At 46.6% G+C, this 24043-nt stretch overlaps 1 protein-coding gene across 7 annotated transcripts in view; it reads left to right on the forward strand.

Annotated features, from left to right (window-relative positions):
* Positions 1–24043, forward strand: part of LOC119172383 (uncharacterized) — a 296020-nt gene that overhangs the window by 97168 nt on the left and 174809 nt on the right. For all 7 annotated transcript variants that reach the window (XM_075893680.1, XM_075893684.1, XM_037423449.2 and 4 more), the window contains exons 23-28: positions 1674–1772; positions 2763–3035; positions 6753–6884; positions 12558–12638; positions 14889–15058; positions 17220–17480. In XM_075893680.1, coding sequence (XP_075749795.1) covers positions 1674–1772; positions 2763–3035; positions 6753–6884; positions 12558–12638; positions 14889–15058; positions 17220–17480 — 1016 coding nt within the window. The remainder of the gene's footprint in view (positions 1–1673; positions 1773–2762; positions 3036–6752; positions 6885–12557; positions 12639–14888; positions 15059–17219; positions 17481–24043) is intronic.

Genomic DNA, 24043 nt, shown 5'->3' on the forward strand with positions numbered 1-24043 from the left:
ATGCGAAAAAGCCCAACCAGGTACACCCAATTTTCAAGCAATGACGACAGGATTTGCTGTCCCGAAGGGTCATTCGTCACTATTGCATCGCACATTTCTGGAAAACCAGAAAAAAATAGCTTGTCGTCCAGAAAATATCGTGATCATTTCCGCAACTTCGTAGCACCCCCGACTCTCGCTTCGCTTGTTATTTGTGTGTAGAGGAACTTTTCATGTAGAAGCGAGAAGGCTGCTGTATTTTGTCGTTAATCTCATTATTGACGGTTTGTTTTGATGCTTTGGGGGTAGCTTGCTGCAATGCTGGTTACTTGCTACAGTGTCAACGGCGGCGTCGTGCGAGGTCATGCGAAGTAGGCAAAGTGCGTCGTAGCATCGTAGCACACATTTTTGGGTGCCCCTCGAGATCACAGCGGATACTACTGCTGTTGCAGTTAAATGATTGGGAGAAAAGATAGCGGCAAAACGCTTTTATGGCATGTGTAGTAGCCCGTGGACAGCTTGCAAAAGATAAGTGCAACAGAAGAATTAAGAAGAGTTCAGTGCAACAAAGAACCTGTTTCCAAACAGTGTCCGCGTACGTCAATTGCAAAAAGCTAAGCAACCTAACTTTTTTTTGCATAACCCCTTTTTTTTTGCTCCTCCCGAAAGTTTTAATCAAATTTACCCAGCCTGATAAACGCACTCCCTCAACATTTCTCCTTATTTTTCAACAAAAAAAGTGCGAGTAAATATGGTAAGGTTGACGTCCAGTGGTTGCAGCATTGACGTTATCCCTCCAGGAATCGATCTTCTGGTCTTCCCATCGGGAAATGTCTGCTTCACTGATGCTGTAAAATAGCTGGCTGCAGAGCAAGGTCGCCACTCGCTAGAGGCACAAGATGAACGACAAAATAAAAATAATGTTGGCCGTCGGCCCATGGAGGCAATATCGATGCCGATGCCCAAGAAGCATCCGAAGCTCTCTGTTGTCAGGCGACAGCTCGGTTTGCGCCAAGGGCTGGTAATAGGTCAAGGGGTATTTTTTAGTGACATTTTTTTTTGATAAAAATCTCCACCTATAATCCACACTATATGATATATATTATTCAAATTTGGTTCAGTATTATTCTACCAATATCGTTATTTGCTTCAAACCTAAAATTGATTATTTGTTCAAGCCTAGTAAATAAAGTACAGTGTATTGTAGTACAGTACAGTGTAAATACAGTACGGTACAGCCATTGGACAGTGCTCCTCCTATCAGTCATATGTAAATTGATATTGTAATGTGCAAATTTGTGTCATTTCTGTAGCTCTAATAAGCTTAATACATAGTTATATGGTTGAATTTCTCCTTGCAAGTATGTCTTCAATACATGTTGTATGTTATGAAACTGATTAGTTCACGCAGCTTAATGTGTGTACATTCTTTTGCGTCACATCCACTGTGAGAAATTGTCAGTGTAGGACGCTACAAGCTGCGTGGAAACTGCTTTGGGGAGCAAATTAAAAAATTACACTCAAATTTCAACACCAGCATTCACACTTCTACACTTAATTGACCTTAGAGCAACATTTGGTTGTGCAAATGTGCAGTGCCTAGAATGGCACTTGTGAAGTACAGAAAATGATGGGAATGTGATGTTGGCTTCTGAATGTGTTGTGTGATGGGGATGGCTTTTACTTTTTCTTAGCGGCTGTGGCATCTCCATCGCCACCACCACCTCCTCCAAAGCCCGAGACTCCCACGCCTTCACCACCACCTGCACCGGCGAAGACTGTGAAAGAACCGGGTTAGTAAAATGCGCCATTGCACAAATGGAGTGAGCAGAATTGTGTCAAAAAGGCTTTAAAAACATTCGGAGAGGGCAATAATAATGATTATAATAATAAGGACAATTGCTGTATTCTGCTGAAAAGCTGGGCTGTGAACACTTTCAAAATAGGTGATGCAATTTTATATGTTCATAGAAATGGCGAGAGTGTGTAGTGGATATGAGATATATTCAACATAAAGTGAAGATTGAGATGAGCTATTAAATTACTGCTTTGCAAAACCACAAAGGCTGCTTTTGGCACAGGGACAGGCACAGTAGAGACAGGGAAAGAAACGATAAATGTAAGACTAAAAATGTTGCTGGCTTGGAGTTTCAACACCAACTCACGTTGACAAAATACCATATCTTTCCAGTTTTTTTGTGAGGCTCAATTTAATCTTTGATCAGTGAAGTGATTATAAAAGACCAAGGGCTGAACCTGAGAAGTTTATTTTTTTAATTTTTGCTGAACCGTAACGGCTCGAATGGGACAAGGTGCTTTAAAATCTCCGAGATTCCGCTAGTAGAAGGAACCTCGATCTTCGTTCCTTCCAGCAATGCAGGAATGAACCTGCTACTCCAGCATTATTGGAAATGTAGGATAGGAATAATTTAGGCGAGTTGGTTGTGCAGGAGAAAAACAAGGCAAAGCAGTTTCAGAATGCTTTCTTTTTCTTCATCTCTTTGTTCTGTGCCATTGTCAAACTTTAACGAGGTAATTTTGTTTTGAAGAGAACCTTTTATCAGCCTAAAACGAATGTTAACAGTACTGACGATTGGGCAAGTTGGTACCAATTTGTGGTTCATGTATTGAGCAGCCGCTCATAAATATGATCAGCCTTGATCTGAGCACCAGTGTTTCCCATGGTTTGTGTGCCCGGCATTTGTCCTAGTTTAAAGCGTACCTGTAGCCTGTTTATCGTTATGTCCGAGCTTGAGCACGAACGGGCCGCACTGCCGTTACAGAGCCACTCCCAGTGCCCGTCAAGCAGAAGCCGACAGTGCCGCAGTTCTACATGGACGGCGTGTACCTCTCGGAGACTGGTATCCAGCTCATCAAGGCGCTGACCATCGAGCAGCCCAAGCGGCAGCGAGCACGACGGCCACGCCAGCCATCGGGGGGCCAACCTGCGGCTTCGCAGGGCAGCACGACTACTCCGCCGCAGTCTTCCTTATCAACTGGCCTGTTCGGATTCCGGGGCAGGCTCTCAACGGAAGACTCTGAGGACGGCAGCAAAGGTGCGCTCTTGAGCCAGCAGTCGCAATCTGTTTGGAGTTCTAACGTGTTGGGTTGAAACATGACTGATAACAAAGTAACTAGAGAAAAAGTTAGGATCACACAGCGTGTAATGCAATATAAAATGTAGGAGCAACATTAAGGGATAAGGAGGATGGCATGATAGCCGCCTTTAGTGGTGTAGTGGTTATGGTACTTGACTGCTAATTCGCAAATTGCGGGATCGAATCCCAGCCACAGCGGCTGCATTTTTGATGGAGGCGAAAATGCTTAGCCCCGTCTGCTTACATTTATGGGCACGTTATAGAACCCCAGGTGGTCAAAATCTCTGAAGCCCTCCACTACAGCGTCTCTGATAATCATATCACGGTTTTGGGAATTAAAACCCCAAGAATTAATACAGTTGAACCTGTTTATAACGAACCTCCATGTAACGAATTCCTCGATGTAACGAAGTATTTCTATTCCTCGCGGTTGCTCAATGAAGCACTTGTATTTGCGACCTCTATGTAACAAAGTAACAGCGGGAAACAACCTTGATATAACGTATTTTCCCCACGGACAATCTAGGAATTTCGCTCTGCATTTTGTTACGAGCATGCATCTTCCACGGCGGCCCCGTCGCCGACAAAGCGCCAAGCGGTGCACAGCGCATCAGGCGAGAGCACGCGCTCGTTATTGCGCGCAGGTGAGCGCGAGGTGCAAGGCGGGCGGGCGAGCCTGCACCCTACGAGCTGGCGTTGCTGCCGTTCTCGTCGCCCTGGGCACATGCGCAAGTGTGGACCCCCCCCCCCCCCCCACTCTAAACAAAAATAAAAAAAGAAAACTACTTTTGCGCGTTCGCAGTGCAACGCTTTAGTTAGCGTCACATATGTGGGGCCGCACTACATATGAAGGGCGCTTTACCGAGTAGTTTTCCGCAGCATTTGTGTATATGTTCATACCGTTCGCTTTCGTTTTTGACGCCGTGCACGCATGCATAGTTTCACTGCACGTGCATGGTGTGGTCCCTGACGACGTTCAGCTTTGCTTTTTTTTATTACCATAGCATTTATGCCGAGAGTCCCGGATAGTTTATTTCCATCGCCACCGCAGTCATCATTCATCGTATATGTACGTATCCAATATGAAAACCCAAGAAAAAAAAGAAGCCGCCCGCGCTCGGCACCCAGCTCATCACAATGCGCCGACGCGCGCTTATCATGTACTTTGTCCCGTGAATAGAGGGTTTTAGGTTAGATGCCTGTGCACGCGGGCTTATCCTTTGGCAGGAAAAAATAGTGCCTTTGACTTTGACCGGAACGATTGCATTTTGCCGGGCACACAAAGATTACTTTGCTCGCTGGACAGGTGCCGTTTGCGAAAAGAGTGCGCTTTTCAAACACGGCGAAGTAACAGCTGAGGTACTTGTCAGTTCGCGCTCATATATGTACCTGTGATTACATTTCTTGCCTCGTTTTTGTTTAAACAGCGCGTTAAGTGTCGAGTGGTAAACGTTGTTAGTTTGCTCTCGTCCTGTGAATTGTTTTCGTGCGTCATTTGTGCGGGAGCAGCGCGTTGCACGTTTCGATCAGCTTGCCGTTCTTAGCGTTACATTCAAAGTTATTGCTATAGCAGTCATTAATTGCTTCTCCCTTGCGGCGAAACTGTGACTTTTCTTAATTTCGGACAACCGTGTCGTCACCGAGGGGATGTCAGATGAGGCGTTGATGGAAGCTCTCCGAGATCACGGTAACGACAGTTCCTCGCAGGCCGACTCGCCACGTGCTTCCGTCTTGCGCCGCGAGTTGGCAGGCTGGTAGCTTTCGCGATTTCTGATTAGTTCTGGTGACACGACGGCGCGTTGAATGCAATGCAATGAACGGGATAGCAAGAAATTGTAATGGTATATGAAGTAAGGCTGCAGCCAACTCTTTTGTATCGGATATCGTGGAACTCCTACAAAATGCTGGTGTGAGCAAATACGGCCTCTCCAGGGAGAAGTGTTCTTTTCACACAGTCACTTCGCATTGAAACCGAACCGATACTCGCCGAGAGAGCAAGTGTGCAAGCAATTGCTACCGCCTTAAAGTCCAAGTTCATTAATGCTACCGCAACGCTGATGTTAGCGCTTGCGATTGAGACGCCCATCCCACCCCATTTTGTTTTTTTGCGATGTTTTTTTTGTTTGTACTTTTTTAATGTGTCACACCCCCTTCCCCCCTCTGTTGCGGAAATCTCCCGGATTCAGAATCCTAGAATTTGGCAGGTATGCTTGAGCGAAATTACGAGGACGACGATGTTACTTCAGGAGAGCTTGGGCAGAGGCCTGTTCTGGGCCGTTCTTGTCCTCCGTCACTGTGAACTGAGCCACGCTGCCTGCTCATGCTCGGGATGCGCTGCAAGGTATAGGACATGCGTCAAAAAGAATGAATCGTTTCTTTTGTTATTTCTCATTTTTCTGGTCAATCACAAGCATAAAGACGTATGCCAACCAGCCTCTGTTGCCGCCTTATTAACACTACCTATGCCATTTATGATGTTGCTTCACCGCTCTTGCATTACATCAGCGATAACTTCTATAGCAGGATAGTAAAATTACGTTCTCTCTCGTCAACTAAAATGTTGGTGCGTGGGCGATTGCCATCATCGGGGGCCAGTGCCATCGAGCGCTGCACGCTCGTTTGTCAATGCACTTCATTGGAACAAGGGAACATATAAATGGAAGGATTATCGAATGTTCAATATCCATATGAATGAATGGCGATGCTTCACACAATCCCGATATGCTTAAGTTTGATTTTTTTATCGCATTGTTTATAGAAAAGAACTTCTACGTGGCACCTCGCTCGACAGACACTACAGTTTGAGGCTGCCATTGTTCGCGCCGTCTAGTGTCGCAACGCTATAATGCTTGCATGCTATCAGCGTCAAATGAAATGCAAGCGGCGGCAAGCACTGGCCTAGTCCGCGCCATCTGCAGTCATCATCACTGATAGGCGCCCGTAAGCGAAGTGTTATCAAACTGAAAGTGTGCCATGGAGCTATTCGCGTTTCGTTTGACGCCGATAGTGCCTCAAATCACAGGTGTTTATAGCTACGGACGACGGTGAGGTGTACGCTTCCACAGAAAAGTTGTACTACTTTGTCAGCTATCGAGACGACGCCGATGTGCACAGGCTGGCTGAAGCAGTTTCATTGACACCGTGTGGCAGAAGTTCCAAATCGTTTTTTCATATTATGTGGCTGTCAGTTGGAAAGCGTGGTCGTTATATCATTTTTTGTGGCACGACGATCACAAGCGGCTAAATTAGAGCGGTGAAACATGAAATTCACTGTAAGTACACTGCAATGCACTGCAACAATACACGCAATCCTGTGAGAACACCGCAACTTCTTGACACAACCGAGATGGCACCCAACTCACTTTTGCCAGACGTTCGAGCAATTTTGCATAAGGTCTATTGCAGTTGTGGAAGGCAGAGAGTTAGATGGATTGGCAAAATTAACAAGTTTGCAGGAATAAAATGGAATCAGCCAGCACAGGGGATAAACTGGGGACCATTGGGAGGAGCCTTCGTGCTACAGTGGACATAATCAGGCTGAGAAGGACGTCTTCACTGCACGTGTGCATGGCATTTGCAGAACCTCGACCATGATCTGTGCCATTTATCGTCGCAGGGCTGTTGTGTGCCAACTTTCGAATACTAATCCACTTCCCATTTTTCTCAACGTTTCAGATCTCATGGATGTGGATGTAGAACCCAAGATGGAGGTAGACGAGGAGACAAAGTTAACTTCCGAAGAGGTTGCCAAACAGGATGCCGAGAGCGAGCTAAAGAAGAAGCGACAGCGGAAACTTCAAAAGCTCGGTATGTGTGCATGCTTGTTCCTTGATGCAGTTCAAGGCATCAAATGCATGCAGTGTCCGTATTCAATCAAAATACAGTTGAACCCATTTATTAGAGACAAGTACTGGGCAGTAATTCTCATCTTTTACATGGAATGTCTTTTATAAGCAGGGTACCACGTAGGCACACTAATGTCTCTTGTACCTAACTGTCTGTTCAGGTGAGACGCTCCTCGAAAAAACTTTTTTATTTCTAGTCATAGACACTTGAAAATTTTATTACTGTAAAAGCTCGCTTATCCGGACCTCGTTAAATCGAAAATTCGTTTAACTCGGACTCGCGGCGCGGTCCCGGCAAAACTGTATATATTTCAATGAAGTCAAGTGCTCATTAATCCGGAGGGATTTAGCCGCGCACCGGTTATCTTGGACAACTCCGGAGAGAACCATCGGGACTCCAGAGTCGCGTGATCTCGGGGGCTTGAAGGCTCAAGCACCGCTTGCCGTAAACGACGGCAGAATCGGAGTTTTGGAGAAACCGAAACCGAGCAAACTGCAGCTGAATATGACGATGATGATAGTGAATGAGGGGGAAGTGGCTAAGTGGCGCTAGTCACCACCCGGCGGAAGCGCTTATGCCACCGGCGCATCCAGTGTCTACTAACAGCTGCTCGCTACGCCTACTGGTGTACTACTTCGTGCCTTGGTTCTTTGTGTTGTGACTTCGCGTATTGCGGCTGTGTTTGTGCGCGTGGTCGCCGAGGTCGCGCTTCATAGCAACCGTCACACGAGTTAAGCGGCCACAGCAGCCAGCAAATGATCTTGAAAAAAAAGGTTATGATATTGAAAGACGTGATGAGCCGACGCGACGTCGCCGCACCGTGCAGGAGGTCGCCGAAGCTCTCGCTGTCCTCGAGGAGTTCTGCGTTTGTTCTCGCGACAGTGAACGTGTGCACCACCACCTGATGGGATTAAATAAGATCGTTCTGTCAGAAATTCGGACGGCGAGGCAGGCAAAAATAACGCACCTTTTTAAGAAATAAAGGTTTGTCTGTGCCGTGTAAGTTTTCCTTTTGTTTTCATGGTCCGTTCGATAATTCGGAATTCGGTTAACTCGGACATTTTCTCCGGTCCCGTGAGATGCGAGTTAACGAGCTTTTACTGTAATATAGTTTTTTATGGAGATTTCAAATATGCAATCATTTTTTTGTGTAGCTGCTATGGTTATTGAGTTACGCCATGCACAATAGCAAAAAGTTACATGTTTTGCGGGTACTCTTTCATGTACTTAACTTTCAGTAAAAGCATTGTCTTTGATCTTATTTGACTCTTGGTGGTAGATTGTGAAGTGCAAATATTTATCCAGATATGTCACAGAAATATTGGAATCAAGGAAAAGAAAATCGTATTGAATGACTAATTATTTTCAATCTCCCTTGAAACAATAATCCAGATATGTCACAGAAATATTGGAACCAGAAAAGAAAATCTTATTGAATGACTAATTATTTTCAATCTCTCCTGAAACAATAACCTAATATTTTCACAACTAATTCTGGTAGGCAATGCGATTTCAAGCAGATATTTGCATTCTGCATGTGTTGAAGAATATGCGTACCGAGTTTCGTTATTATACAGTAAGTATAAGTGTCTAAAAGGCTGCCCGGAAAATGTAAAGTTGTAAAAAAAAAAATGAAAATGAGAAAAAGAAGTTTGAAAGTTTGGAAAGTTGGCATTTATTAGGAAACCATTTTTTTTTCTCATCGATTTGGGGCACAATAAAAAGCATCTTGCACTGAATGCTCGGAAGACCGAGAATCGCACAGAATTGTGAAAGTGGTCATGGCCTGCGCCTATAGCGCGTGCTGCAAGAACTGCCTTCAAGGTTTATAGCAAAGCTATCACGCGAGCTGCCGCTGTTGAAACGAGCGCTCGTCCCTTGGTCCCTAGCCGAAGTAGTCTGTCCGAATGAAAGTGTAGATTCAGGGCAATCGGTATTTTCACAGCACAGTTCGAGGAATGCCGAAAGCCCTTTGCGCTTTCCAGCTACCTCGGACGCCGAGTTCCCGTTCGCAGCAGATTGGGCATTGCGCACCCACCACAAGGGCATCGATTTTGCAAAGCAGTGTGTTGGCAGTAGCAGCACCTACTGGTCTACGTTCACTCTCGCAGAATCCGCTCTTCATTTCGGATGCACTGACGAATTCCACGGCAGCGGCTATTTCACAACCACTGTCGCCGCAGAGTTCGGTGTCAGTTAGGCCTATCCGAAGTCGGGGCGTTGGTCGGCGGTGACATCGGTGTTCGCTGCTTGTTTGGGAAGCGTTCGACGCTATTTCCCTCGATACTTGGGGCGAGTTATAAACTTTCGATTATCTAGACTGCGCTTTTCGGGGCTCGCCATGACGCAAAACTGCAGAGAAACACCGAACAACTCGATTGCGATGTCTGAGGCTTCGCTCCTTTGCCGGAAGGATATGAGGGGGAGGAGGCGGAGCGCACCGCCGACCAATGGCGGCCTCGCGCTGCTTGCCGCGATATTCAAAATGCGTAACGTATGCGTTGTTTTTATTGTTTTTGGTTCATTCTTCACGAAAAAACGAGACTAGCTACTAGTGGATTGTGAAAGGGAAGGCCTTCGCAGCATGCGTGCACAATTGCAAATGGCGGCCAACGCGTCATTTTTGGGACAGGACAATGCGAACTATGCCATTTTTGGCGACTTTCGCGCATTTCTCTCGTCACCGCTCCCTACTTCGAAGCATTTTTAGGTCATTTCTCGTGCGAATTTCAGCTTCATATTTTCAGAAGTAAAAGATTATAGTCCAAGGATGCCAATACAACCGGAAAAAAAAAGTGAAACTTTTTTTTTGGTGTTGACCTGTTAATCAATCTAGGCTTAAATTGTATCATATTAGCCTAATAATGGCTGTTATTCTTAGATCATGGTTTGTGCACCCTTTCGGGATCACCGACCCATGACATTGCGCTGTCAAGTAATTGTATTTATTGATTGCCTTACCTTAAAATTTCCCGTCAAGTTTCATTCCATTTGAGCTGTACTGTCGGCTTCAGGCGCTCGCAGGGTATAATAATTGTAGAAGTCAAATCTCGCGAATCTGCTAAACATGGGCATTGTATTCGGAGTCATGTTCTAGATTAGCTTGTGTGACCTGCACAGTGATTCACTTGACTACAAACACTGTGCCTTTATGCTGTAGTGTTTTACAATTTTCTAGAACATGTGTTTTTGACATTGACTGTGCAAACCTAGAAACTTGAGAGGATTTCCTAGTGAAGTTGTAGCCATGAGCATTTTAAATATTCAATGGGACGTGTATTTGGTTATAATGTTTCTCTTCTCTCCCTCTTTCTCTTTTTCTCCATCTTGCATTCTTAGAAACTTGAATAAATGTTGCTTGAGACAATACAGTGAGTTCCGGATAGTATAAGACTGGTTGGGGAGCAAGCAGTGTCGGGTGACATTCCATGTTACAGTGAGTGGAAAAAAAGGTTGTGGTGGTAGAAGCAGGCCAGGTGAAGAAGCGGCCATTCTCCTCCCCCAACTGCTTCTCCCCCACCAGCTAAACTCTCTCACTTGTAAGGAAAGAAAGGGCGAGGAGAGTGAAAAGAAAAGAACTAAGAAGCGACAACTTATCTTCACATTGGAGTGAAGGCTATGGAGGCGGAGCTTCCGCACATTTGTATTGCGCTTCAAGTAGTGCGGCAGCCTGCGGCTGATTTTGGTTTCACTTGCTTGCATCATTGAGGCATTCAGAAAATTACACACACAAAAACGTGAATTGTTCAAACATTCCTATTGTATTTTAGTGCCATATTATAAGTATATATTTTTTGGAGAACTAAACAGAGTGTTTGCGGCCGCACGCTGACCCCACTACATCTTGGGCATCATGTTTACTTTGGAAAACAGGTGTGCTGAGACGGTGGTGGTAAGAAATGGAAAGAAAAGAAGGGCATTCTTCAAAGTAGGAAGTAACTGTATTCTTCCTATGACTTCCTTCAAATGTTTGCAACCTTATGATAAAGCGGAATTTATTTCAGCAAGGCAAAGTGAGAAAATGATCAGTTAACGTAAGTACTATTTTTTTTTGTTTGGCGCAGTAAAAGGTATGCGCTTTGGTTCTGTAGCTTCCACAGTGCTGTAAAAAGAAGTTGTCACTGAGCACAGGAGAGAGAGGGGGTTTTCCTTCTTAGTTTTTCTTGGTCATGCATACTTGCGTTCCAACAAAGTATTGGGAGGCATGAGTAGTTTGTAACTAGTAACCACCGTTCTCTCGCAGCAACAATAAAATGTCAGCATTTTGGGTGGAAGAACAGCAACGGTGGTGGTGAAAAGGAGGAGAAAAAATTGGCACGAATCTACATTTTACACTGTAAATGCCGTCGAAAGACGATAGTCTTGCGTCTGGAGAGAGTGAACAAAACACTTATTTGATGTTCTACGCAAGAAAATCGGTGAATGGTATTCTGAAGGCGCTGCGTTAGAGTGCCTCGAGCGTGTAACAGAGGCGAACAAGCGTATCTAGGCAGGTTATACACGAGCGCCATCTGGCAATTATCTTCGAAAACGAAGGCGCGCGCGACCGCGGAGAAAGATGCGCACCAGTCACGGAGGTGATAAAGTGTAGAATGCAAAGCGACGGGCAGGTGCCACCACCGTGCCGTTGTTCCAAAGCGTTGGAAACACTTTCTTGGGCATCACGTTGCACTGTCAGCGCAGCACGTTAAACGCTACAGTCCTTTAAGTTACTTGTGTGTGCCTCTTCTAGTATAAAGGCAGACATACAAAACATAGACATGTTGTTATGGCGCCTCAGATATGCGCAATATTTGCTTTTTTAATTGAGAATTTCACAACTATGAATGCTAAACCTCGAGCAATATTGGTGGGCGTTGCGGATAGGGTGTGCCGTTTGGTGCCGTTTGAGGCATTGTTAGGGTGGACAAACAGACAAATGTACAGACAGACAAACCAAAATTTTTTCGTTCAAGGTCCCCAAGGAAGACTATCGTCTTTAAAATGAGAAAGGAATTGGTCATGCATACTCGCGTTCCAACAAATTATTGGGAGCCGTGAGTAGTTTGTTACTAGTAACCACCGTTCTCTCACAGCAACAATAAAATGTCAGCATTTTGGGTGAAAGAACAGCAACGGTGGTGGTGGAAAGGGGAAGAAAGATGAGAAAGGAAAAATGTAATAAAAAAGGTGTGAAAAGGTCTGGGTGGGTTCGAGGAATGTAGGACAGAGAAGCTAGAGACGTCCAAGAGTAAATGCTCCTGTTTCGAACTGGACGTAACTTAGGTTGAGGGAGGTTGAGGGTAATGCTGGTGTTCCTGTGGTGATACACTGATTTAGCAAGCATTAGGCATCGCAGATCAACAACATTTTGCAAAGTAGAGCCACTCGTGAGGGAACAAGAGAATGAAGTACAAGTCCGCGGTAACATCAGTTGGCACATTTCCGGTCAAGAAAAACTATAAACACTTTTCGCAAAGGGATGGCGAGCTAAACTGTTTGGCTTGCTACGTTTTTTCTGAGATGTTGCATTTGTCTTTTGCTTGATTTAGATTGCTGATTACCTGGGTAAGTATTTACCCGTTGGGGGGTCTTCTGTGGTTCCTTTCATGTTGTAGCCTCTGTTAATTTTTGCCTTTCCTTGTTCTTCATTAGGAATCGGAGGATTTGTCGCAAAAGCCAGAAGTCGGAGCGTCTCCGCCAAGGAACAGGATGTGACGTTGCCTTTGGCCGGAGGTAACTGCAACATTGCTGTTTGAAACGTGCTAGGAGCATAGCTTTTAATATTGGTGTAGCCAAAGATGACATCTGTGGTGTGTTTTGGTCCTGAAAGTACTAGTTTTGTTGCACACAGTTAACCAAAGTAAGACCTTTAAGATTGACGTCGGTTGCGACTGCAGCCATGCTCGGAGTCCATAAATGATACTAGTTTCACGAAGTGGCTGTTATAATGCATGGCCTGGCTTAGTGTACGACACTTAGCAGGGGAACAACTGTTGGTGTACCGTATATACTCGTGTAAGGGCCGCACTTTTTTTTCGAAAATTTTGCTAGGTGCGGCCCTTACACGAATCAGGCCGATTTAGTACAGGCAGTACAGGCCAAAGGTCTGTACTGTTTATGCAACAGTAGCAGAGTGCAAGAGTCACAAATGACATGCCAGAAATGTTTTTATTCGGATTCCATTTCGCTGTCCTCGTTCTCGGAGGAGCTCGCCTCGGCGTCCGCGTCTTCCCAGAGACGGTCATCTTCGGTGCCGTTCATGGAGTTCGAAATTCCCGTTACCTTGAAGCTTTTAGCAACTACTTCTACTGACATGGCACGCCACGCATTCAAAATCCATTCACACACCTGTTGGAGCGACGCCCGCTTCAGCCGTCCTGTAGGGGTCTTCTCGTGGACGCCTCCAGCCATCCATTCAGAGTAACATCGGCGAAATTCCACTTTGAATGGTCTGTTGACGCATACGTCGAGCGGCTGCAGCACACTCGTCAGGCCACCGGGAATGACGGCCAAGTCCGTACGAGTTGCGGCAACTCGGTTCTTGACGCGGTCGGTCAAGTGGCCCCTAAAGCTGTCCAAAACAAGGAGGGCTTTCCGTTGTAACAGCCCTCCAGGTCTGTTTGCCCAGACGGTCTTAATCCAGTCAACGACCAGTTCCTCGGACATCCAGCCCTTCTCTTGCGCACGTACGACGATTCGCTGAGGGAACTTCTCTTTTGGGAGAGTCTTCCTTTTAAATACGACGTACGGCGGAAGCCTCCTGCCGTCTGCCGTGATGCACAACATCACAGTGCACCTTTGGCGTTCTGCACCAGTCGTGCGCACAGACACACTTTTCGCACCTTTTAAATCCACTGTGGTGCTTTCCGGTGCATCGAACCACACAGGTGTCTGGTCCGCATTCCCAATTTGGGACAGGTCGTATTCATGCTCCCTCCTGAGAGCATTCACGAAGCGATGAAACTTAATGACGTGGTCTTCGTACTCGCGCGGCAGTTTTTGGCAAATCGTCGTTCGGCGCCGAATAGAAAGCTGGTTACGGTTCATAAACCGCGTAGCCCAGCCCCGACTTGCCTTGAATTGTGCCGGGGGTATTTCCATGTGGCGAGCGATGCTGAGGGCTTTGACGCGTATCATGTCAGTCGATACGGCGTAGCCGTCCCTTCGTGTGTCGACGACGTAGTTGACGAGCTCGCTTTCGAGTTGCGGGTACTTGCACTTTTTCCCGCGAAACGCCTTTCGGCTCCTGTTAGTAGCGGCGAGGGCATCTTTCTGATTCATCCAGTAACGCACGCGCTTCTCATCGACGTCGTACTTTCGTCCAGCTTCCCGCTTCCCGTGCTCCTCGGCATAGTCAATCACTTGCAGCTTAAATGCTGCAGTGAATGATCTCAGATGCCGGCCCATCGTCCGTCACGTGCGCTGGCTTCTGCAGGGTTCACTACAACCAACAAAGTGACACCGACGACACCGATCTGAAGTCGCGCTGCCAACGTATCGACACGATGCTAGGAACGATGCCAACAAAGAGGCCGCACAAGGCAAATATGGCGGCGCGCTGTCAACAGCGTGGTCGGCGCGTCGGCGGAAGTAGAATAAAAGCGGAAAAGCGTGCAGCGCCATCTGGCTGTAAATGAACTAACTACACTTTTCTGGCGGGACATTTTGAACTTTTGTTTTTTTTTTTTTTCGAAATATCCGCTTTCAAAGTTGGGGTGCGGCCCTTACACGAGGGCGGCCCTTACACGAGTATATACGGTATTCGGGAAAGTCAGATATGCTAGAAAATGATCTTTCAGTTCACCTATACGTAATCAATTTTATGCATAACAGCTTTTTTGAGCTGAACCATTCCATGATTTTCATGCTTTTTTTTAGTTCTGGTGAGATTTCATTAGAGTGACTACACTATACATTCGGGCGTAAGGACGTTGTTGGTTTAAGTTGTGCGCTGGAACTTATGTTGACCTGTTGCGCTTGCAGCTGGGGAGACAAGTTCAGAGGCAGCGTTGGCTGCGCTCTCTGGAGATGTGGTCGCCCCAGCACCTGAGCCAGCAGCTGAAGCAACAGGCACAACGGCAGAGAAGCCCAAGCGTCGGCGGCGAGTGAAGAAGAAAAACCCTTTGGAAGATAGCTTTCCCCTATACCTTCAGGTGAGCCACATCAGGCACCTTTAGCTGAGTGTTGCTTACGCTCAGACACACATTGATGTAGCGTCCCAAGACACGGCAGGGAACTGCGTAATGTTCCCGCTTTTGATGGAGTGTGTCTTGCCAAGACATAGTCAGCTTGGCTGCAGAGAGGCGGTGAAATTCAGTAGATGCATTATCACACTCCGTTCAGTTGGCTTCACAAGCAAAAAGAGATGTTTTCTACGCTCCGCCACTCACATAATTGTTCTGCACACGGACACTACAGCTCCTCTATAGGAAGGACGGGGCTTTCATATCGCAAAAAAAATGGCAAAAAAATCAATTTTCAGACAATCACATTTTCAATTTCTGCAGCCCTTCTTTTATCAGATTCTGTAATATCTCCACTAGAGACCGCCTAGAAGTGCTTTTAAAAATTTGTTGCACTTGCCAAAGTGGCGAGAATTATCACGAGAATCGCGAAAAAACGCCCATTTTCAAAAAAATTGCAGCTCCGCAACGGCACGACCTGTTGCCATTGCTTTGGGCTCGTTGAAAAGAGTGTTTTGCCGTGTTCAAATTCCGCGCCGTAGCTGACTCTTCCCCTCAAAAACAAGCGCGCAAAAAGCAAGTGTCCAAAGGTCGTCTCGAAGCCTCCGATTGGATGCGTCCGCCATATTGCTCCGGCACACCTCGCCATTGGCCAAACCGGGAGAGCACGTAGAGCGCGTCAGCTGCTTGCGCCTTGGGGCGTTGCGAAGTCATTGCTGTCAAAAATCATGCTGTTAAGTAGTAACGCGTGTGCACTCGTTTTGTGTGCATTGATAGACGCTCATATAGAATTGTGTTGTAGTTATCCCTGTCAGACCGCTGGAAGTGAAAGCTCAATCGCGAAGATGCGATAACGCCGCATTCGTCGCAAACATCGCATACAGGCATTTCAGACTTCATGACAAAAACCATCACGAAACCACTTTCTGTACTCGCAATCAAACACCATGTTTTTTAGAGCATTGAGCATCACGGCCAAGCTTACTGCTCGGAGTCATGGCTAAGCCTAGCTAGCTCTGCTCATGGTGCCAATATGAGACAGATGAAAACTTTGCGGGCAAAGGCATTGCACTAGCTAGTGGACTAGCCATAGTGTGCTTTGTCTTGTCGCAAGCAAACAATCGAATCGCTCAATGTCGGCTTGAAACTATGGTTGGGCATATTGCGCATCGACCCGAACCGCCTAGCCGAGCACGTCGCTCAGCAGCCGCGTGTCGGCCCCCCTGTAATACGAGACCGAACACGTTGCGCGCCTATTTGTGTGTGTTATTGTGTGTGTTATTTATGATACCTAATCAAAATTTTATTGATAATATCCTAATCACTAACACTAAATTCAGTAGTCTGCTAAAACTTTTCAGCAAAAAAATTAAAAAAAAAGGAGCTCTGTCACCCCCTGAGGTGTCAGTCTGGGAATCGTCGTAGTTAATTTCATAGTTCGAGCATATTTTGAAAGTTCGAGAGAACCATGTGCACTATTCTGACATACTGCCATAATTCGAGAACCAGTGAACATAACCTCAAGAAATTTTGTAGTAGTTCTTAATGCTTTTGCTGTTGTATATCTTAGAAAATTTGATTGAGATATCTCAATAAACAAAAAAAAAGTTTGTATCTGATGGTTGCCTCCCCCCCTTTAGTGTTTGTGTGTAAATACCTTGCATACGCAGATCTGACGGCACCGAATCGTAAGCGCTCAGCTAAATGGGTCTATTTACTACTGTAGAAGGTGTGCTAAACATGCAGGAAACATCCACTATGGCAGTCCCGCATCTATCCGTTGGTTACGAGAACCGTACTTGGTTTGTTTTATGAAGCAGCATTACAGTTGATTAGTCTACCTAGATACAATTCATTTAGGGTATAGTGATCTAGTCTTGCATGAGTATGACGCGTTACTAACGGGTTGCTACACTCTACTGTATGCTAGATTGGGAGGTCAAACTTCTGGAATGTCGCACCATGTTGGGTATCATAAGAGAGGTCAACGGCACTGTCGTTTGATGTGTATGAGCCTGGAATTAGAGGTTGTAAACCCTGGCCATGCGTAGAGCACACCAACAGTCTTTCTATAACCCATTACATTGGAGGTGTTCATTCACCAACAATCTTCACACGCTGTTTCACGTAGGAGGCGTTCTTTGGCCAAAGTTTGCTTGCTGCTAGCAAGACTGAGCAAGGTCCCGACATGCCGAGTGAGGATGACGAAGATTCTGCGATGGGACGCTCCGAGGATAACTCCATCCTTGTCCTGGAGACATCGCAGGGTAAATCGGAGGATGCCCGCATTCCATCGGACAGCGGCGCCCCTTCTCCTGCTCTTCACACCGTTGGTGGGAGCAAGAGAGAGAGCCCTGCTCTCCATGACGACGGTACCTGCACTCCCATCAAGGTGAGGACCAATAGAGAAGCCTATCTTGAAACGAATATAGACGAATATAGACTGTGTTCACTCAAAAATGGCAGACTGCATTTTGTAAGAGCCTTATGTCATATACATTATTTACTGAGGATGGATAAATTGTATAATTGAGGTGCATAGTGAACTTGTAATTAATAGTGATTTAGTCGAACGAGTTTGAATAGAGCTTTTTGAATAGTATGTACACTCATACCTCGATATAACAAATGCAGACACAGTCGAGCCCGCTTATAACGAACCTGAGCGTGACGCGGCATCCGTTGGCTGTATCCCGAAGTTCATAGTAAATGAAACACAGCTTTTAAAAAAAATTGCTAGTGAAAACACACTTTTTTTGCCCCCAAAAGTCCATGATGCACGTGTTTCAAAGAGTAGAAGCGATAAGGGCGGTCTCGAGTTCATTTGAAACGGCAGGGTGCTCGTTCGCCGAGGCCCGTGGCATAAGCTGCATGAGCCACTGGCTCCAAAGTTTCATCATTCTCACAATCTGATTCTTCCAAATCGCTCTCGCCACGTACTCATTAACAATGCCCCAATTCGTGCACGGTTCCGCAGTGTCGGCATCATCATCGGCCGTAATTAAACCATCGCAACAGAAGTCCCACCCCCTCTCTCATGTCGGAGTCGACGACGTGCTGCCACAAATCGCCGCCGCAGTTCGGAAGCTTCAGGCTCGGCATCGGGCTCTACGTCGACAAAGTCGGCCTCGCGAAAACAGTTTCGCGCTCATGTAGTCATCACCGCCCCCCACGAAATATTCACCATCTCCACAGGTGAATACCGGGACGCCCGAAACGGCAAGTTGGCTGCCAGGGGGTCAACAGCTATGAGCAAGTGCTCCGCAACGCGGCACCTAACGCGCGGATTACGCTCAAGCCAAGCGGTCACACTTTCAACGTTTTGTTGAGCAGCAGGAAAAAGCGTGCTAGTACTCCCGTCCGCCATCATGATCACACACGTAAACCAAGAGCGAGCAAGACGCGCACACGCGACACGTGCCAAAACGAGTGGAACAGCTCTGGGCCCGTTTCCAGTCGGAAAACGAAACTAATTCGTACCAGCGTGGTGGGCGTCGCGAAGTGGTGGAGACGGGCGAAGGAGTTGGTATCAAGAGAGGAGAGCAGGCTTGCGACAGAAGGGCAAGGAGTTGCGATAAAGAGAGGGGATGGAGGATGCGGCGGGAGGGCGACTTTGAAAACCAAAACACGCGGGAAGGAAACAGGTTGGGTAGCTTGCTTGAAAGGTCCGCAAAACTCGCACGTAGAAAAACTTGGAAAGAGTTCCTGCATCAGCAGAAGTGGAAGCATAGCCGCCTGGATCGGTGCGTGCAGCGGTGTTCAAAGAATCGGCGGCCGTGGTCAAAAAATCGTTTTGTTGCGCCGGCGGGTTTACATGGCCTTCGATATTTTGCGATTCGTTCCGTGCAAATTAAGAACCGTTCTCGTGCTTCCGCACGCGCGCGGGAAGACATGCTGAGCCGAGTTCGAAGTAAGCGAGAACAAGTCCTAAACACGAAATGAATCGCAAATTATCAGAGTCGGTGGGGTATCGTATGCGCGTGCACTAGACGCAGACTATCGAATACAGTCGGTGGCTGACAATGTTGGCAAATGGTCTGTTCACTCCAGGCCGGCGACACCAACGACAGTACCAGCGATCGAAAACAGGGTAGATGGCCGACCAGTCTTCAAATGATCAGTGGCAGTGTGAAAACACAAGCCTCGTCTGGCGATGAGGGGTGCTCAGAGTAGCGGGGGACAAAGGACGGAGGGGTGCGTAACAAAAAGCAGTCGGGGCATGGAGGAATGAAACAACTTTCCTTCCTCCGTGGGTTGGGGAGAGCGGCAACTAGAGTACCGTGGAGGCAGGGTCAGCATTTAACAATAAGAATGTATGGGCACCTCGCCGATGCCTGATCGGTGGTCGAAATTGGTTTTCTGACTAGGTTTGCTGCAACCGATCAGCAGCGCCCGGATACATTCGTTGTAAGTGCGATTTTGTGCCATTGAACCAATGTATATTTTCATGGTCACGCAGCTATTGTTCGGTTTAAGCGAAAGTTCATTTTAAGTGGGGCCGTTATAAGTGGGTTGACTGTATATCAAATTATTGGTTGTAACGAAGTGAATGAAGAATAGTCTTCACAGATACGGTGTTTTAGATAAATATATACAACGGCTTTTTGGATATAAAGAAGGTATTTTGACAGCAGATGTGACTGTGTTATAGTGAGGGTTGAGTGTACTGCATATCATTAGAAAAAAGCATTTCTGTCATGACCCAGGCAACTTGCATAATGTATTTTGTTATTTAAGACTAAACTTGTGCAAAATTCACTTTAGCTCTAAATTTTTCGTTTATTCTGTGCGGATTAAGTGCTAGATTATATGGTATAGGGATACTCAACAAAATTTTTGCGGCCAGGATTTTCAGACAGACTGAAAAATTGGGTGCTGAAATCGTTATACCATATTTACTCGCATAATCTTCGCACTCGCGTGATTCTTGCAGCCCCAACATCGGCTAACAAAAATGCGATTTTTTTTTCCTCGAGTAATTATCGCACCACAAAAATCGCCAATGATGATGATAGCACCCATTAGCCTAGCGCCATCTCTTATGCATCATGCATGCTGATGAAACCCATTGCGACCGTGTAAATTCCACGAAGACTCTCCTGCTACGCTGGGACCAGGTTAACAGAGGGGCCGAAAACACATCGGCCAGGGAAACACCCCACACACCCTCCTCTTCTTAAACCCCACGCACCCGCAACACGCCACCCGGTTTCGATGAGTTGGGGGCAAACTAAAGTGAGCCAACATGTAAATATCCAAGTTTAAACCACGTGAATGGAGCAGGTCATGTTTTTCATTCCTCCATAGAGCAGGTGCGGAACACGGCTTGCCCTGGCTCGGCTCGACTTACACCGAACTATTGGGCGCTTGCTTGTGTGTGTGCGTGTTTGAGAGTTTGAGGAAACTCTGACGCGCATTAAGGAAACTCTCATGCCTGGCCAGTGGACGAACAGACCAATTATTTATTTTTATTCCTGTGGCACGTGATACGCCTGTCCTGTTTCAAAAGGGAAGAGAAACAATTGCTATCTTGCTAGAACGGAGCTCTAAATCAATCCAAACCAAGCCACAAGTGGCATAGTAGCACTTGTGGCACGGCGCTAGTGTTAGTAGTGCGGTCTGTGGTGCGGTGTTCTGAGGTAGCGCAGTAGTGATCCGTGACTAACATCGTTCTTTCTGCGGCTACGTGATGAGCCGATACAGAAGCTATACAGCTGATTTCAAGCTAAAGGTCATCGACCATGCTCTGGAACACGGCAACAGGGCCGCCGGTAGGCACTTTGGCGTGAATGAGTTCTGTGTGCGCTACTGGCGACGACAGCACAAACAGCTCAAAGTCACAAACAAGTCACGCAAGGCCTTCCGTGGGCCTAAGACTGGAAGATACCCACAGGTTGAGGCGGCCCTACTGGAATACATCAAGAGTCTATGCGCAGACGGGTGTGCCGTTTCGATCGAGCTGCTGAGAAATCAGGCACGCATAATTGCCCGGAAGGAAGGCATCCCGGCGTGAGATTTCCGCGCGAGCAACGGCTGGGCCTTACGGTTCATGCACCGAAGTGGACTCTCGCTCAGGAGACAGTTGACTTTTTGTCAACGGCTACCTTCGGCGTACGAAGATAAGATCATTCAGTTTCATCGATTTGTGATTAGGATTCGGGAGCAAAAGAACTTCCTGCTCTCACAAATTGGAAACACGGATCAAACTCCACTCAACTTTGACATGCCGCCGAGCACATCTGTGGAGAAGAAGGGTGTGCGGAGTGTGCATATTAGAACGACATGTGTCTAGAAGCAGAGGTGCACCGTCATGCTCGTCGTAACAGCGGACGGGCGGAAGCTGCCCCCATTTATTATTTTTAAGCGGAAGACCCTCCCGAAGGCCAAGTTCCCCCCTGGAATACACGTGCGTGTACAGGAGAAAAGGTGGATGACCGCTGACCTTATGGTCGACTGGGTAAAACTGTTTGGGGACGCCACCCTGGAGCACTTCTTTATTCGTCGCTGCTGGTTGTCGACAGCTTCCGCGGTCACCTGGTCGACACCGTTCGGGCGAAGCTGGAGGAGCTGCGGACTGACCTCACTGTCATTTCAGGCGATCTGACTTCGATGTTGCAGCCTCTAGACGTATCCTTGAACAAGCCGTTCAAGGATAATGTTCGGAGGCTGTATTCAGAATAGATGGCCGAAGGCGACCATGCAATGACTCCCGGGGGCAAGATAAAGAAGCCGTTGGCGGAGATCCTTTGTAGTTGGGTAATCGAGGCATGGTCCATGATTTTGCCAGAAATTATCGTCCGCAGCTTCAAGAAGACTGGGATCTCCAACGCCTTGGACGGGACGGAAGACGATGTGGTCCACAAAAACGACAAGAGAGAGCATGCTGAAGCTGGCGATGAGTCCGATGACGCTGCTATGAGCGACGTATATGGCAGTCTTGACTCGGGCTCCGAGTAGTTCGCCCAAGAGCCGTATTAGCTAGTGACTTTAGTCTGTGCAAATAAACTTTGATTTGGGTTGAACATGTAGTCTTATTGCAAAGGTAAGCCTTGTATCAGCACTTTTCGAAGCTTTTAGTTGCTGGTGGAAAAACTGCAATTTGCGGCCGTTTTCTTTGCGCTTTTTTTTGCGCTGTACCTTTCCGCGGAAAATTTTCCCAGCGTAATTATCGCGCCCCTAGCTTTTCATGGGTTTTTCGGGGAAAAAAAATGCAAGGATTATGCGAGTAAATACGATACAGAACCTTTGTTTCAGACAGAGACAGAAAGTAGCGAAAAATAATAGATATAGTGCATTTCTCACAAAGTGTGGAGTCTGAAGGCCGCGTCATGAACTAGAGGAGTTGGCGTGTTGCTGTTTACGTTACCAGAAACAGGCGGGCCAACAATCCCTGCTCTGCAACGCAGGGATGTGTCGGAAGGTCCCTTCACTGTCCCGGAAACTGGCACCTTCTGGGCGTCTGAAGCAGATAATTCAAATATTCTCAGGTGGCAGTTGTCGTGGTCACATTTTCTTCGTATTTTTATAGTGATTTTCTCGCGGTCATCCAACCATACACAAAAAATGAGATGCTGTGCCGACGCTATCTAAACACAGTGGTGTGCTGTAATCTACAACTAGTGCATACAACAAACACTACGATTCGGCATCACATCAAACGCTTGATGACGCTAAATGAAAAATGACAGATGCCGTACCGAGGTCTTTCGAATCCGGCGGAATGCTGTACAACCTTACAATTACTTATCAGCCAGGTGACACAGAAAAAAAAAAATTCTAATGGAATTTCTTTTTCATACACATTAAAAAAAAAAAAAACGAGTGCAGCGGTAGCCAGGAGGGCAAAAGTTAGCCCTTTGTAAGTGATCCGGTAATAAAACAGCGTTGGGACGGCATCATTTCAAAGAAGAGTTCTCGGACCTGAACGGTCGAAATGCGACTCTGCAAAATGGTCACTGCAAAGTCTGCCTTTCAGTAGTCCCTATGACTGACCCACTTCTCATATATTTTAGGCCTCGAGCGTGGGAAACTGCATGGCAAAAAAAAAACAACTAACACCTTTAGCACGCCTTGTTAAAAAAAAAAGGCAAATACCACGATTTCGCCGCAGAATGCGTAAAAAATAAACTATAATTTTGAGGTACTCTTGCGTGAAATGTCTTCTGCAACAACATTTTCTGTCAATTTGTACAGTTTACTGTGCTACAGGCAGGCGTTTTATTTAAAAAGAAGAGAAAAGCTCTCGCGCTGGCAGCACTCGTACTGTTCATGGCGGTAGTTTCCGGGACAGCAACGACGGGTTCCGGTGGCTCGCGCGCCGTCCAGCTCCCCTAGTAGAGATCAGTGGTCTCGCCTGGCTGAGCCCCTACTGTGGTTCCTATAGCCATTACAAGCGTCTGTGAACAATGATCTTTGGCGGTGGAAAGCCCCTGAAGAGGAGGGGGAAGAGGGATCTTGTCAATGACTTTGTGGAGGGGTAGGAGTGGAATATAAAGAAGATACGGAGAAAGAGAAATAGCAGGATAGGACAGCCTGCATCAGCCGTGATGACAAGTGACTTCACGGCTGATGTTGACCCGCAGCTTTTGCACACTGACAATCCTTCAAAAATACAGCCAACTGTTTATATTTGCTGCATATTATAAAAGCCTTAGTGATATAAATCTTGTGAGATCAATGAAATTCGTATCACCAGAAAGTGAAAAATAAGTGCACGGCAAAAAATGTGTCATTTCTTTTTTTCTTTTTTTGTGTTTTCAAGGCCGCAGCAAAGTCGCGAATAGCTCTGAATGATTGCCAGTGAATTTCTTTAGGCGTCAACGATCAAAGCTGCACTCATGAATGTATGGCCAGAGTATGCATGTGTAAATAATGAACCAGCTGTGTTGTGACCCGCGACAGCTAGTAAGCTCTTCCAAATCTTGGTGTGCTTTTCCCCGTGACACGGGAGTACTG

This window comes from Rhipicephalus microplus, chromosome 4 (genome assembly GCF_043290135.1).
Source record: "Rhipicephalus microplus isolate Deutch F79 chromosome 4, USDA_Rmic, whole genome shotgun sequence".
Taxonomy (NCBI): Eukaryota; Metazoa; Arthropoda; class Arachnida; order Ixodida; family Ixodidae; genus Rhipicephalus; species Rhipicephalus microplus.